This window comes from Lissotriton helveticus, chromosome 2_1 (genome assembly GCF_964261635.1).
Source record: "Lissotriton helveticus chromosome 2_1, aLisHel1.1, whole genome shotgun sequence".
In the NCBI taxonomy this organism is placed as follows: Eukaryota; Metazoa; Chordata; class Amphibia; order Caudata; family Salamandridae; genus Lissotriton; species Lissotriton helveticus.
In genome coordinates this window covers 1,223,583,931-1,223,599,500 of record NC_136059.1, presented here as the reverse complement: position 1 = coordinate 1,223,599,500, position 15,570 = coordinate 1,223,583,931, and the positions used below count along the sequence as shown (strand labels likewise).

General features: G+C 45.0%; 1 protein-coding gene across 1 annotated transcript in view; it reads left to right on the top strand.

Moving 5' to 3' along the window:
• RRH (retinal pigment epithelium-derived rhodopsin homolog) overlaps positions 1–15,570 on the top strand; it is a 196,244-nt gene that overhangs the window by 155,570 nt on the left and 25,104 nt on the right. Inside the window, exon 5 of the mRNA XM_078677484.1 lies at positions 9,531–9,699. Coding sequence (XP_078533610.1) covers positions 9,531–9,699 — 169 coding nt within the window. The remainder of the gene's footprint in view (positions 1–9,530; positions 9,700–15,570) is intronic.

Below are 15,570 nucleotides of genomic sequence, written 5' to 3'. Positions count from 1 at the left end.
CAATTTGTGAGTTGCTATTTAAAATGGTCATACATCGGGCCCCTAATGTGTCGCTGATGGGTAATGACCTGCAAAGAGGTCACACCGACAGGAATAGAAATGGTACCTCTTAATCACATATGTGATAACAACAACCATTCCTTCAGTCCCATCTTTTCTGAAGTCCCATCATATAAAGTGTCAAATACACTAAAATAGCAATGTTGTTTTTAAATCCTGCAAGGGAACTGTACATTATGAATTCTACAAAATTCCTTTCAGAAGAATGACCATATTCTCTATAACGGTTGTTCCTAAGTATCTCTACTAATTACAGCACTTTCCTGGCCTGTGTAAAGAGAGAGACAACCTTGATTGGGGCACAAGAGAGACACCAGGCAGACAGCACGGTTACCAGCTTATTATTGAGCACAGCAACAAGTAGTTCACACAGCAGTGTTTTCATTTTGCAATTCTTTTACATTGGTAATCTACAATACATGATATCAGAGTTATGCTACTTTTGATAGTCCCAGGCTTAGCTTGAGAGCAGAATACGTTTTCACATGCATTGGGCTGCAAAGCCTCACTAGTTGAAAAAGGGAAGGACACAGAGATGTAATGCTTACTCAAGGGAAGTGCAGGTGTACTGCCTCTGCATAGACACCATTCCTGAGAAGAATCACACATTGCATATATTAAAAGAAATTCTAGATCTGTATCATAATGCTCTTTAAGAAACTGATCATAGAGGCATTTGCTTTAGGTGGCAAAGGTTTGCCTCTGATTAGGCATAAATTATATGTTCGGGCTTCATATAGCTGAGCTATCTCTCAGTCTACCCATAGGTCAGACATCAGCCACCTAAGCTACTCTTCAGATGACAATGCTCTATCACCAAAGGACAAGAACCAAAATCCATCCTTTCTGCTTAATGTATTTTAAAATACCCATCAGCCATGTTTTTAGTGTCTCAGTTCACCGACTAAATACATTGGAAACGTGTACATACAATATATGAGTTGAGATATTATAAAGTGCACAGATGCCCACAGGCATCTTAGCACTGGGCTGATTTATCACATCAGAAAAGATATGAAGATAATCAATAAAGCAGATACATTGTAAGAGCCTTCCTCTGTTTTGCTCAAGCCAAGACGGGAGTGCATTCCAAATAGAGGAAGCAATAAAATAGAGGGAATATGCTCCTCACTCACCCCCACCTACCACAGAGTCCAGGGAGTCATCTCAGGAGGGAAGAGTAAACAAGCATTTACAATGCAATGGTCTCGGCATTATTAAAGGTAGAGCTATTGGCATTGCTCATGACATTTGTTTTTTTTAAAATCATAAATAAATGGCATTGTCATTTACATTGCCAATAGCTTAATCGTTTGCATATGCGAGACCTATTACATTAGCACCCACACACAGGGGGTAGGGGCATTAGAGCAAGTACAACGAACGAGGGGGCAGGGTAGCAAGCACAGCGAAGGGGTAGGGGGGCAGGAACAGCGAGGGGGCAGTGGCAGGAGAGCAAGCCCAAGCAACGAGGGGCAGGGGAAGGAGAGCAAGTACAAGCACTCCCCACGATATACCCTGCCCATAAGCATCTTTCTGTGCCTTGCTCTAGATTCTGCACAGAGCCAAGCATGGACACCCTCCTACATGTCAAACCAACAAGTGTCACTGTCCACCCATATACACTGGAGCAATGTTGTGTTGACCTCTATGCCATTCTTACAGCCAACTGTTCATGTTTCCTTTAATACCTCACATCTATGCTTCATGGTTGCATATATATCCCATTTTAAGTGTTGTCCTTAGTTATATAGTGCCAATACTAAAGTATCAATCTACTTCACTACCCAGCACTGAGTCTCCGCTCTGTGCTTCTAAAACCCGACTGCCAAGATGTGGTGTTCACCTACACCCCATTAAACAACCAAGCTTCAGTGCTTAAGTTTGAACAGTATGTCCTGCAAAGTGTTGCTGATCACCTCCATAGGTCTCCCACAGCTAAACCTCATTGGTGACCTCTACTCAATGCCTACAGCCGAGCTTCAGTCTTCGACTGTATACCACACCTTAAGCTGAGCGTAGGTCTTCACCACTGTACCCTACCAACAGGGTTGGGTTGGGATAAAAAATCGGCCAGGGCACACCAAAAAAAAAGTGGCCCACATTCGCGCATAGCCTTTCCGCAAAACACTGCTTCAGCGAAGTTGTATGAAAAGAAAGGGGGTTGTGGGCATGTTTTATTAACTTCACATAGATTTGTTTTTTAAATGCACAGATTAGTTTACACTGCTGAGCCCCACATGAATGCAATTGAGACCACATCTGCTCTGGGCCCCTGCCCCCGCTCATTCAGCATACATTAATGGGCCAGGCCCAGCGAGAGAAAGGGAGTGATGCCTCTGCCCATCTGCCTCTAGAAAGGCCACTCAGGCACCCACTGGGCTGCTGGCAACATCCTAACAGCACAGAGAGCCCCCAGGCTGCCCAAAGAAGTAGCCCACAGCTAGAACTCGGCTACCAGCACTTCAGCTATTTCCAGAGTGCCCGCGTTATCAATCTGACCTTGCCTACTGATTATCAAGCTTGATGTTGGGCTTCACACCATACCCAAGGGCAATCTTTGGGTCTCTCTGTATCCTATTGAAGAGCCAAGTTTCAGTGCTAGACTGATTACCAGGCTTACAAGCCACTGTCAATGTGGAACTCGAAACCGTACTGTACCATACAGAGAAGCGATATAAGACATTCCTGTGGCCTATTATAAGCACCTTTCAATATCCTCTATATCTAAAGAAAGGTCAATGTCCAACTCCATATGCTACAGCCAAGCTTCACTGCTCTCACAAGAGCCTGCATAGAGACAACGGTCAACTCTGAATTCTATACCCTGCTGCCCATCTTCAGAGTTCACACGTGTACCCTTATTACAGCCACTCTTCACTGTGACCCCAGGTACCCATATTACAACCATTCTCCAATGGTCACCGCTGGAGCATGCAGCCAGCCTTCAGCGCTGACCTCTGTACCCAGACAACAGTCATGATCCAATGATCACCTCTATACCCTGCAGCCGGTGCTCAAGAGGTACCTCTGCACCCCGATTACAGCTCAGCTCAACGGTGCTCTCTGTTACCTAGACCGAGTCCTCAGTGGTTACCTTTGTGTTCATATCACAGCCATGCTCCAATTGTGACCTTTGAAACCTGCAGACATGAGTCAGTGTTTACCTTTGTGCCTATTTTATTACCATGCTCCAAGGGGCTCTGTTGTACCCTGCAGCCAATCTTCAGCGTTGACCACAACGCCTAGATAACAGCTGTTCTCAACATTGAAGGTGTACCTCTGAACGCATATTACTGCCAGATTCCCATGGTGACCGCTGTACCATGCAATCAATCTTTACTTATGTAGCCATATCACAGCCATACTCCAGTGGTGACCTCTGAACCTAGCATCCAACCTGCAGTGTCTACTTCTGTGCCCCCTTTACAGCCACACCCCATGGGTCACCTCAGCACCTTGTAGGCATGTGTGCCTCTACCCCAGAGGAGCTTCGGTGTTCTCTACACTCTGGCTACAACCAGGCGCCCCTAGGGTGACCCAAGTCATTTAAAAGACTCCATGCAAGGGTCGAAAGACATACAAGGAGCCCCCAGAGGAAGGAAAACCCTAACCAAAGAGCAGAGTATTGTGAGTGTAACACCCTCGGTGTAAATGGGCAATCCAATCCCACCTAACCAACTACATTCTCGTTGATTTGCAAAGGAATTTCCCCTCAATATATCCATGTAACGTTTCCAGCTCGAAAGGCGTCCCCTCACCCCGTTGTTGCACCCATGCCCCCACACCACCCCCCAGCTTCCTGTCCTTTCACTATATTCGTGTTCAGGTAGCGTCCCTTGCTGCCCAGTAATACCCGCTGAAACTCATCTTCCTCCCTGCCTCTTGTAAGCCACATCTGTCCCTGTCACCCACATCTGTCCCTGTCACCCACCTGTCTGCCACTGCTTGGCTGCTCCTGTCATCTCCCTGCCCTCCTCCAACGTGCCCGATACTTTCCCACCCTCAGTCATATTTTGAACTATTCTATTGAACTGTTCTAACCCGTCAGCCTGTCTCCCCCTCACCCTGCCTTTCCCACCCACTTATCTACCCCTTTCGAGTCTTGACGGCTCACGCACCCCTCTTTCGCAACTTCCCTGTCATTCCCGTCGCTGCCCCGGTTTCGTCCCTGAAGCCCCCGTCCCCGAGATGCCCACTCTCACTCACTCACCTCGTCCCATTTGATGAACTTGCTGCCCTTTTTGAGGGCCTCGTGCACCGAGATGGGCCTCAGCTGGAGCGCGTGTACCCCCGGGCAGGCCATGGTCCTGGGAGGGTGGAGTCCCTGGGGGGTCCCTTGGGTGGAGAAGGACAGACAGACAGCCCGGGCGGGAGGAGGACAAACAAACTCTGAAGCTTCTGCCTGATGAGGAGAACCGAGGAGGGGCGGGATGGACCGGGACCCGGGGGAGGAGGAATGGGGGCGGGACAGAGTGGAGAGAGGTGGATAGAGAGGGATGGACCAGGCAGGAGGACAGGGGAGAAGGGTGACAGGAGGTGGAGCGGGGCAAAGGTCGCGAGGAGCTCCTCAGAGGTGGAATGCAACTTCATAGCAGCAACAAAAGCGAAGAAACATGCTAGGGGATCACAGGAGTGGACAGAAATAACTGAGAAATATGTTCCATCCTGTCACGCGCGTAGACCAGGAATTTAATCCTAAACATATCTAATGGCACAAGATTATATGGGCGTGTGAAAAAAAAAAAATAACCACGCCTCCATTGGGCTCAAGTTTCCAAGTTTTTAGTGCGCGAGAAGTTGTCATACTTTTCATGCTGTTTATTTTCATACTTTTCATGCTGTTTATTTATCCCATTATAAATACAGGACTACCAATAGCAGAAACTAAAGGCAAAGATCTGATCGAGGCGAGTTATTCATGCATGGCACGGGGTCACTGACAGCTTGCTTGTGTTTATTGGTTTTATAACCTCTTTTAACTCTGGGTATAACTTGTCATGCCCAAAAACTTGAATTTTGTGCAAGGGAAGAAATTAGCGAAAGGGAGCGACTTGGAGAAGATGCAGTGAACAAAGGTGCTGGGTTCAGTTGGGTGGGCTGCTGAGTGAGGGATGATCAATGTGGCGTAAGGGCTGAGGAGAAGGAAGGGCAAGAACCTAACTGTGTCAAAATACATAGTATGTATGTGCACTCGCAAGCAGGCGCCGCCACTGATGTACGAGAGCAGGTCAATAAAGTTGATTTTCGTCTGTCTGTCTGAGGCTCGGGGAGAGAGGCGCATGGAATGTACACGCGCGGACGGGGCAGGGCGTGGTAAAGAGGAGGCGAGGCGAGGGTTAGGGCGAGGTGAGTTAAAGAGGGGGACGGACTGAGAAAGGGAAAGGGAAGGAGAGGACCGCAGAGGGCAGGGACAGATGTGGGCGGAGAAGTCGAAATGATACAGAAATCACATTTTTTTGTACATTGCCCTTCCGGGCTGTGTTGTAGGAGGTGCTGTGTTTTTAAAAAAAAATTTTTTATGGAAGTGTTTGGTTATGGACCAGGAAACACCCATGAAGAGAAAGGTGTGAAATCATGTCTGGGAAATGAAAACGAGTGGATAGGCTTTGACAGGATCTGCGAGTCTGAAGATCGAGTTAAACAAGAAATACGGCACAATAAGAGAGCATCTTGCTCCGGTCCGTGCAACTGTGCCCTGCCTACCTCTGGAGAGCTTACCCGAGTCAGACTCCACACGACTGTCGGGCCGCAAAGCTGTAGGGAGGCGTCCTCGTTTGATCCTGCTTGAGTCGCAGGAAAAAAAAAATGGTGGCCGCAAGGTACCGAAAATTTCGGATTCGGGGGCGTGTTTTGGTGTTCTGAGTGACGGTGACGTCACAGGGCTAAAGAACGAAAAAAACACGCCCCCGAATCCAAAAGAGACGGGCCTTGTTTGGAGTGACTCCCTTCTCCTCCAATAGCTGGCCTCCGTTTAGGAAGCCAGCCAATGGAAGAGAATGGAGTCGAGAGGCGGGTTCAAGCCCCCTTACTCAAAGTCATAAAATCTCCGACTTCCGGCTGGCAAGCCAGCCGTCGGTCCGAGACCTAAAAACAAAGGGATCATATAGATGTGGAAGCAAACACATAAGCAGCATGAGGCCTGATTTCTAATAGGCTCTATGAGCAAAGCAATGCCCAAATGGCAAGCATTGGCATAGACCAATATAGAAAGAAATGATGGTAAGATTAACAACACAAGCTTTTAAGCGGCACAGAATCAAAAGATATTTCTTTAAGATCCTCATTTGGAGAAAGCAGGACGACAAAACCGCAACAGCAGGATGGGGCAGGTGGAAATGACATTGTAATCTTGTCCGACGTGATTCAGTATTGTGTCACGGGGCAGCCTCACTGCTTACGCCTGGTCTTTATTTTCATCCGGATAGCATTTAGTAATTGGTGCTCTTCAAGAAGTTCTCACCAATTATTTTTTTCAAAACATATTTTATTGGCATTTGTAGCCACATTTGACCTATAGGGCCTGTTATACATGAGTATGTAGCTACAATACACAAACATGGCATAGTTCTGCGAATGCATCAATAACTAAACAGTTTTAAACCTTAATGCTAACGCATAGCATAGCCCCTTCTCATCCCCCGTTCTCTCCAATTTTAGTGACTGCTGGCAAAAGAAAGATGAGCCTATAGTTAGGTTCTGCCCCGAGGTACAAGCCTGATTTCTTAAAAAAGGAGTTTTAAAAACCTATCCACTTGTTACAGTGCCAGATCAAAACCGGTGTAAAGGATGAAGATAAAAGGGTACTACTGTGAATCTTATACCTTGGTACCTCATTATGCATGGCTAAATGCTGAGAAATGTCTATACTACAATTGATTTGTTGTATATGCTGATGCCAATAAAAGATAATGTCAAAAAAGGATGAAAGGTAAAAGCAGATTTAACAACCATGGATGAAGATGTTACCATCCTGACTCTAAATACATCATCTAGGTTATCAGAGGCTTTGAAGTTATAGCTGATAAAAATGGGCAATTTAGGCGGGCTTGGTGACGCCAAACTGAGACTAATTTATTGTAAGCTATGTACCTGTATAGATAGCATCATGACAAAAGCACCAAGAGAGATTTTTAGAATAAGACCATGGTTCCCAGTGATGTAGAATTCTGCTGCTAATTAGTGCACTCGGTAATTGCTGCTACCCTGGTGTCGGGTAATCAATGCATAACTTAATTAACTTCTCCTGAGTTACCCATCTTAGAATGTAGCCTAACATGTGAAATCACCATTTACCACCCTCATTACTGGATACTTTGCTTTTATGTCATAACATGTTATCCTAATCAATTTCCTCAGTTTTTCTGGTAAAATCTTACAGGAGAAATTTGTAGAATGAAGTAATTGTTTCACAACTCATAATTCCACAGTGGAATTCTGGTCCTCACACAGTACCCAATCGGTGCCCATGTCTTTTATGGGCACCTTGTAAGTGGGATGCTTAGGCATAGAGAAAGAAATATAATAAGGTACGAGAAGCAATGTACGCGTATCAGCTGAGTTATGCTGTGTGTACTTCTAATGGAAAGTATAACAGTTTATGCACTAGTTACAGTCTACTACTAAAACTATATATATTTAACAAACTTTTTTATCTTAAACACTAAGGGGCCCATTAGGATGTCGGGCGGATTGCCCCCGCGAGGCTGGCGGTACCCACCGCCAGCCTGGCGGGGGCAATCCGCCCGTCATCCTCACTCGTTTCCCCCCGCCATTTTAGTATGGCGGGGGGGACCTCGGCGGACGGAAAGACCGTCTGCCGCTTTTCCGCCCCGGTCGCCTTGCGGCCGGGGCGGAAAAGGAATAATATGGTGGCGGTGTCTATCAGACACCGCCAGCCATATTATGATGGGCATTTTACAATGCCTTAAAGGCATGCGGTCTTCACTTTGGGGGCCCCCTGTGGTCCCCCAAAGTGAAGGAGGGGTGGGGGTGCACACGGGGGGGACCTGTGGTACCCCCTGCATTTGCATATATAATGTGGTAGGCACCGTGCAGTGCCTGCCGCATTGTGTATGCAAATGCGAACATGCATTTATGGCATTGTGGCAGGCGGCGCAGAGATCACCGCCCGCCACAATGTTATAAATGCAGGATGGCGGGCAGTCCCAATCCCCGACAGGATGGCGGGCAAAGTGCGCCCGCCATCCTAATGACCCCCTAAATCTCATTGCACGTTTTGCAGCAACCTATTGTATTCTAAGTGCAATGCAAATTTAAAATAATGACTTTCTGTCGCAGGCTGGGTCCTCAAAGCACTACAAATACACACCATTATTCTCTGATGCACCAACCAGTATTCAGTTCTTAGATTGTCTGGTTACACACACAGACATCTGCAGGGATCCTTTAAACCACTTAACTTCAATAACATAAAATAATGCATTTCTCACCAATTTCTTCTGCTTGCATTCATTTTTTTATTTAAAGGTGTGTGGCTTATATTTTAGATGTATTTACCTGAAGGTTAAAGGCCAGCAAAATAGTTCTAGAATTATATGTACTTTCAGCCACCTGTCTGATCCTGTCCCGATTGCACCTAGACTCACAGTTCCCATACTTTTGTATGCACTTAAGCCTCTGGAGGACCTACACAATACTTTGTTTGAGGCTGTCGTTGAGGTCCCATTTTCAGAGCAGGCCAGTACACACCAGTTAAAGAACGGTGTGTGTCCTGAAAGCTGCATCGGTCGGGGGCTAATAGAGACAATGCTGGTTGGGTGAGGTAGAAGGGGATGGGGCCAATGATTTGGGCTCAATCATTTTTAGCCGAATGGGCATTGTGCGCTCGCGGCCTATGCAGTACTGCAGGTTCCATTCTGTAAATGAGTGTGCAAGGTCAGCTTTAACGCCAGTGGTGCCCGGTGCAACACTGTTTGTTGGCGCCCTCCAGTGACCACCTCCGTCATGGATTCCCTCACTAACACCCTTTAACAGTGCACCTCAAGTCTCCAAACCACTCTCCATCAGATGAATTTAATTTGTTTGATAGCACCAACATACCAGTGTAGGGTGTCACAGCACTTTACATCTCACACTCACATTACACAGAGACAATCAATCATACATGTGTAAATCAGTGTTTAGGAGATGTTACATGAGACAGAGGACTCCATGGTCTAGGAGTCGCATGTCATCCCTACTGTTAGACAGTATCGTTTAACAGTGCTTGGTCTGGAGGCGCATAAACTCAGATATTTAGGTGTGCCCTAGTACTTTTCAGGGTTACTTCTGTGTTTCTGCTAATGCCATCAGGGAGGCTACCTTTGTGTATGTCAGGCCTGTGAAGCTCCACTAAAGTGATTAGGGAAACAAGCCATTGTATTGAAACAAACTACTGCAGCAAATAAAAGTTGCTTGAAATATGATATGTTCTATGTTATAATCATTCTGTTTGTTTTTATTCACAGGTCTTTTGTCTCATACACAATGAGCGTGGTTGCTGTTAATTTTATTGGGCCTCTGTCGGTCATGTTTTATTGTTATTACAAAGTTTCAAAGGCAATGAAGCAGTACACTCATACCAGCAGCCTTCAGAGTATCAACATGGATTGGTCAGACCAGTTAGATGTCACAAAGGTAGTATGACGTATGCTAATTATTATGTTCCACTATAGTTCTTTAAAAATGTGAATATTTATTCTGTTGCCAGTAGAGTATGCATCCGTTGTCCCGGTACAAATGCAGTGGCGGCCGCTCCATTAGGGCGGATTAGCGCTGCCCCCTTGCCACCACCAGTAAATTAAAAGATAGTACAACCGATTTTAAACCCTTTTTTTACAACTTTATTTTAATCCCCTGAACCCCCCTCAGGACTCTGATAAGTCTTGTGGACGGGTCCAAGGGATGACACTGCTGGTGGGGGAGTTGTGGGCACTCCCTTCATTGCGCATGAGGTGATTGGCGAGCCGTCTCAGGCCGGCCAAAGCCCTCTTGCGCAATGAAGCTCTCGCCAGCCCCAGCTGCACTGCTGGGGCTGGAGAGAGCAGGAACAGGTTCCTAGTCTGCCTTGGACCGCAAGTTGCCTACGTCCAGGCCAATCCTGCAGCTGTTCTCATGCAAGAGCAGGCTCAGGATTGGCCGCAGGGCAAGTTGGAAGGCTGTGCCCCAGAGCCAGAACTAAGAAGACCCCCTGCGTGGCAGACGGTGGCGGCAGTATTAAGGTAAGTCTTTGTTTATTTATTTATTTATTTATTTGCACTCAAACCCTCCCCACTTCCCGCCTCCCTCCTCCGGTCCAGCCTGCTTCTCCACTTTCGCAGATGACGGGCCGCAACTGTACAAATGCTACAGGAACATCCTTAACTTTTGCTTATTTCTCTCTTATACAGACAATTTAACTGCAACACTCAACCATACACCTTTTCTGGAATGTTGATCTTGGGGAAATTTCATAAAATATTAATTCCTTACATTTGTCCTGCTTCGCGGACCTGTATTATAAGTGCTGGTGGGTAAATATTCTAATGAACCAAATTCACAAAATTTCAATAGATTTATAATCAGAAATACAGAAAACGTTCAGCTGTACAGACATTTTCAACATACACCTTTTCCTTGTTAATATACCGATCATGTTGATCCCTATTCGCCTGGTGAGAAAGGGCTGTTGTATTGTCATGAGGTAATTTAGCTTTTAAGCCTGAATCATTCTATATAATAAAATAACTGTTAAAATCATATTCTATAATAGAAAAACAATGCAAGTAGATCCAATTTTATTGAACTCTGCATCAGTCCCCTCATCAGACATGTCAACTTCCACTTAAACTGACCTGCTCAAGAATCCTCCAATCAGTTTGGGAAAACCAGTACTCAGAGCTGAACTGGAATCCTTAAATCCTCCTCTACACAGACAGTGCCCTGCCTCCTAGGCAACCGACATATTGTACAGTAGATTGTGGGATCGCCTCGAGAGTTACACTAACAAAGTTGCACTAATAAAGTGAATAATGCCCCACACAGACAGCACACATGACTTAAAATTCCACAAATCTCAGCCAGAATTTTGGGGACCCCTGCAACGAAACTGGGCATTCTGGGACACGGGATTGGACCTCACCACTGTATGGTAACAACTGACACTCAGAACCACAAGGAACAGCCTATAAGTATTTTTCAACTTAGAGTAAGGATTGCACAACACCTGTCAACATGATTAGATGTTAAATCATTGCCAGGATCCTTATCTTGTGGACTACAATATCTATAGAATCAGCATAATACGTTAGTCTTTCCAGCTACACATAGCCATTGTATGAATACAAGGCCTGCTTCCAAAAGGTCCACCTAAAATGAACTTACGACCAGCAAACATCAGCTAACACATGCTAGGCAGAAGGCTGTAAGAACCTTATCACCTCTGAGAACTGTCAATCAGAGATGGGCCACTCGATATATGTTAAATTGGAAGGTCACAAAACTCACCCACCTTTTCGAAACGCTTCCATAAGGATAATCCACACCCTCCAAACACCATAAACTCACCAGTTGTGCTTAGGGAATTAATTTCCCCCAGCAAAAACTCTTCTTACATGAATCACAACTGCAGACTGCAGTCTGTATAAAGCACTGAAGAGGCAGTGGCGGCTCCTCCGCTAAGGGGGAAGAGTGTCGCCCCACTGCTGCAAAGCAGTGAGAGAAAGAACAAATACAATGATAATAACTCAAGGTTATTGTCATTGTATTTGTTCCTGCTGCGCAGCTTTGTGGGGCGGGCGGGCGGGCCTGCTCTCCTCTCAGAGCAGGGGAGGAGTGGTTTGCCCACTCCAAGTGAGCAATGACTGTTTGGCCAGCCCTCTGGGGCCACCCAAAACAGTCACAGGCACTTTGCATGTTCTCCATATAGGATGCATTACAGCCTGCGTGGAGAATATGCCCAGGTCCCATTCCCTGGCTGAATGCTGATCCACGGCGTTCAGACCAATCACAACGCTGCATTGAATCATTGTGATTGGCTTAGGGGAGGGAGCCTGGCTGCTTCTTATTCCGGCCCCAGAGAGGAGAGACTGAGACGACATGTGAGAGAGCGACGACAAGGTCTTGTAAATGCGAGACCTATTCAAAGAAAAGGCCGCCATTGTCCTGGGCTCCTCAGAAAGTGAAAGCACATATTGCACACTCAATGTTGCAGGAAAGCTTGTCATGCCTGCAGTAGGAGAAGCTCATTAAAGAAAATAGTGCTCACTGACTAAAAAAGATGTACTGTGTAACAAGGGAAGTAAAAGGGCAAGTCCTTGGGAGGTTACAAATGAAGACAAGGCCGTACTAAGGAGTGACTAACAAGCCCATGAACGAATCAGAAGCCAGCATTTACAAAGGGCAACAACACAAGTCAATGACAAAAATGGGCAGAGAGTGGGCGGAGCTTCTATTCCATATTCCAATACAGCATGCCCCAGAACAGCGCATGCGCTGCCCAGGCTAAACATAAAAAGTGAAAAGTAGTTGCCTGAAAGTGAACAGGAGAAGGATATAAGTCCATCAGTCAAAAGTTTGGTAAAGATGCTATGCTCCAGGCGCAGGATTGACACAGGAAGGGGAAGGCAAGCAATTGAATAAGAAGCAAGCAAATGAGAGTGACAATAAAGCCAACCAATGGTAAGCACTGGGTGGGCTGTAAGCCACTGTAACTTCACAATAGGCCTTTCACAATCAGGCAGCTTGAACGGTCTGGTATGCGAGACCTAAAAACTATTTTGGCTTCCTATAGAAAAGAGACACTTCTCAATACCTCAGTAGACTTCTTTGTGCTCTTCATGACGCAGGTAAAATTTAGTTTAAAAATACATTTAAATTAAACGCACTCATCAAAAATGTATAAACTACTACTCTTGCACTTACATGCATTTTTCTGGGTTTGTTTTGTGAAGTCTTGACTCCTGAAGTAGACTTGTGCATTTATCACAGGAAATGTGTATGACCACATACAATGAGGCATGCATGCAGGACACCTATATGCATGCTGCTGACCCAGGATGCTGTGGAAGTGAGCTGTTTAGTTATTGTAGTTAAAACGTAAGTCCATTGTACTAGGTTAGATAAATGCCAATATGTCGTCTCTTACTTCTCCAACCTAGTAAGTAGAATTCCATAGTGTAGAAATTAGTGTATATACATGAGAATAACGTGTAATATAATCCTTGCTAATGTTGCCTTGCTGGTTCACAGCAATATGAAAAAGAGAGACTCCAGCTTATGAAATTGCACTGATACTGCTCAATTGTGCACCAGTATAGCACAATTTGTACAAACATTTACATCAATTGATGAGCACGAAATATCCTTAGATCTGCCCTGAAGGCAGATTTAGTAGTCTATCATACTTTTGTAATGAATAAAAATGAATACAGAAAATAATACATAGAGTGGCTTTCGGTCAATCCCCTTCAGCCATTGCTTAGAGGGCAAGCTTTAGCACTGGTGGCGCCCAGTGCGACAATGTTTTTGGGCGCCCCCAATGACCACCTCCACCACGGTTCCCTCCCTACCACCCTTTCACAGTCTCCATAACCACTCTCTCTCAGATGCATTTATTTAATTTTATAAGTCACTCATAAAAGTGAAGGGTGTCAGAGTACTTTACATAACACACACATTACACAGAGAAAATCAATCATAGGTGTGTAAATCAGTGTATATGAAATGTTACATAACACAGAGAACAACAAGGGGTAGATTCACACGTCATCCATACAGGTAGGCAGTATAGTTGAAGAGTACTTGGTCCGGAGAAGCACAAACTCTGAATTTAAAATTTAACACAATGGATTGGGGCTCTCTTTAATAACAAGAACTGCTTTGTACCCAAATTAAACCTTTTTGCAACATTTGAATAATGAAAGTCTGGGGGGGAAAAATCCCTACGTTCTAATCTATACCTTGAAGTATGCACACAGTTCTTTGATGACAGTTAATAGCTCACTGTGAACTACAACTAACAAAAATAAGTCTCTGACAAAAGCAGTAACCCACTGACCTGTATACATTATATTAACTTTGTGATCTGCATGGTACTTGTTCTTTGCAGCAGGCATATTAACCCTCTGTGCTACCTTACCATGAATCAAAACTTCCACAAGTCAAAACTTCTAGGAGACAAAACTCCAGGGCTTTACTTGACATTTTAATTGTTGCCTGAAAATTACTGGAGGCCAGGAACATGGCAGCAGGTGCTTTTAAGCACAATATAAATTAGCAAACATGCGCCCCGTGTGAAGTCAGCACCCGGTGCGGTGGCACCAGTCGCACCTCCCTAGAGCCGGCCCTGATTGCTTATTTGAAGTTTTAATCTTAGTTTGGTTCAGCACACAGGAGAGTATGCATACAGTGAGCAATAGGACAAACTATTTCCGACATTGGTTTGATTATCAATGTCATTCACTGTTTGGATCTGTCCACAGGCCAGTCATTCAGTATTGTAAGTGGCAGGCAATGGGAGTCACAGCATGTTCAATTGTTACTTGTGAGTTTGCTTTGGCTAGGAGCGAGCACCCACTGGCAAAGGATTCCATCTTCACCCACCACAGTGCAGTACAATGCAGGCCTCCAGAGATGCTGGATGGAGTACAGGTGGTGGACAGACAGCAGTGCAGACCCCTGAGCAGTCAGTGGAGCATGCAGCAGCTTTTACGGCCCTTGAGGCGTAGTGGCTTCTGAGTCGATCTCCGACTTTGGATGCCACTGGGTTTCACATGCTTATATTCACATATTCTTTTACCTTGGTATTTCTTTTGCGTTCATTTGTGGGCATCTTTGAGTTAGGTAAGAGCTGTGTCTCCACCCATGCTTGAATGAGGAAAACTCTCTTGTGTAGTGCATCCTGTAAACAGTTCTTGTGAAACAGTCACCACTGAGGCACGAAAACTGTTGAATTTCAATATATGCACTGTTGTGTTTTCTGTTGAGTAAGTCTTGAGTAGGGTCCAACATAGAACTGAATTTGACATAATACAAAAATAATGTTTTACATAGTAGAGGCCCATAACATACGCCTGTAGTAGAAAATGATGTAGCTGCTATAAAATGATACAGTAAAATTGCATAAAATATGACAATAGTTAAAATATACCTTTAGTAAGTGACAAAATGAGAAATTCTATTAAAAGAAGTTTAATAAACAGAGCGTTCAAAGAATAAATAATGAAGTATTTCAATATTCGGAACATAATGATTGAGTAATAGTTTTAAAAGTCATAAAAAACTTTCATTTGTCTAAATATTGCAATGATATGTGTAGGAAAGTAGGATCTGCTTTTATGGTTACTCCCACTTTTTGCCTTGTGCTATGCTGTTCCTGACTAGTCTGACTGTGATTCTGCTAATCAGGACCCCAGTCTCTGTGCTTTCTCCCCTAAATTGGTATGGTAAGTACTTAGGTACATCCCAGATTGGACACTGGCGTACCCTTGTCAGTCCATAGTATATGGTACTGAAGTACCCAGGGCATAG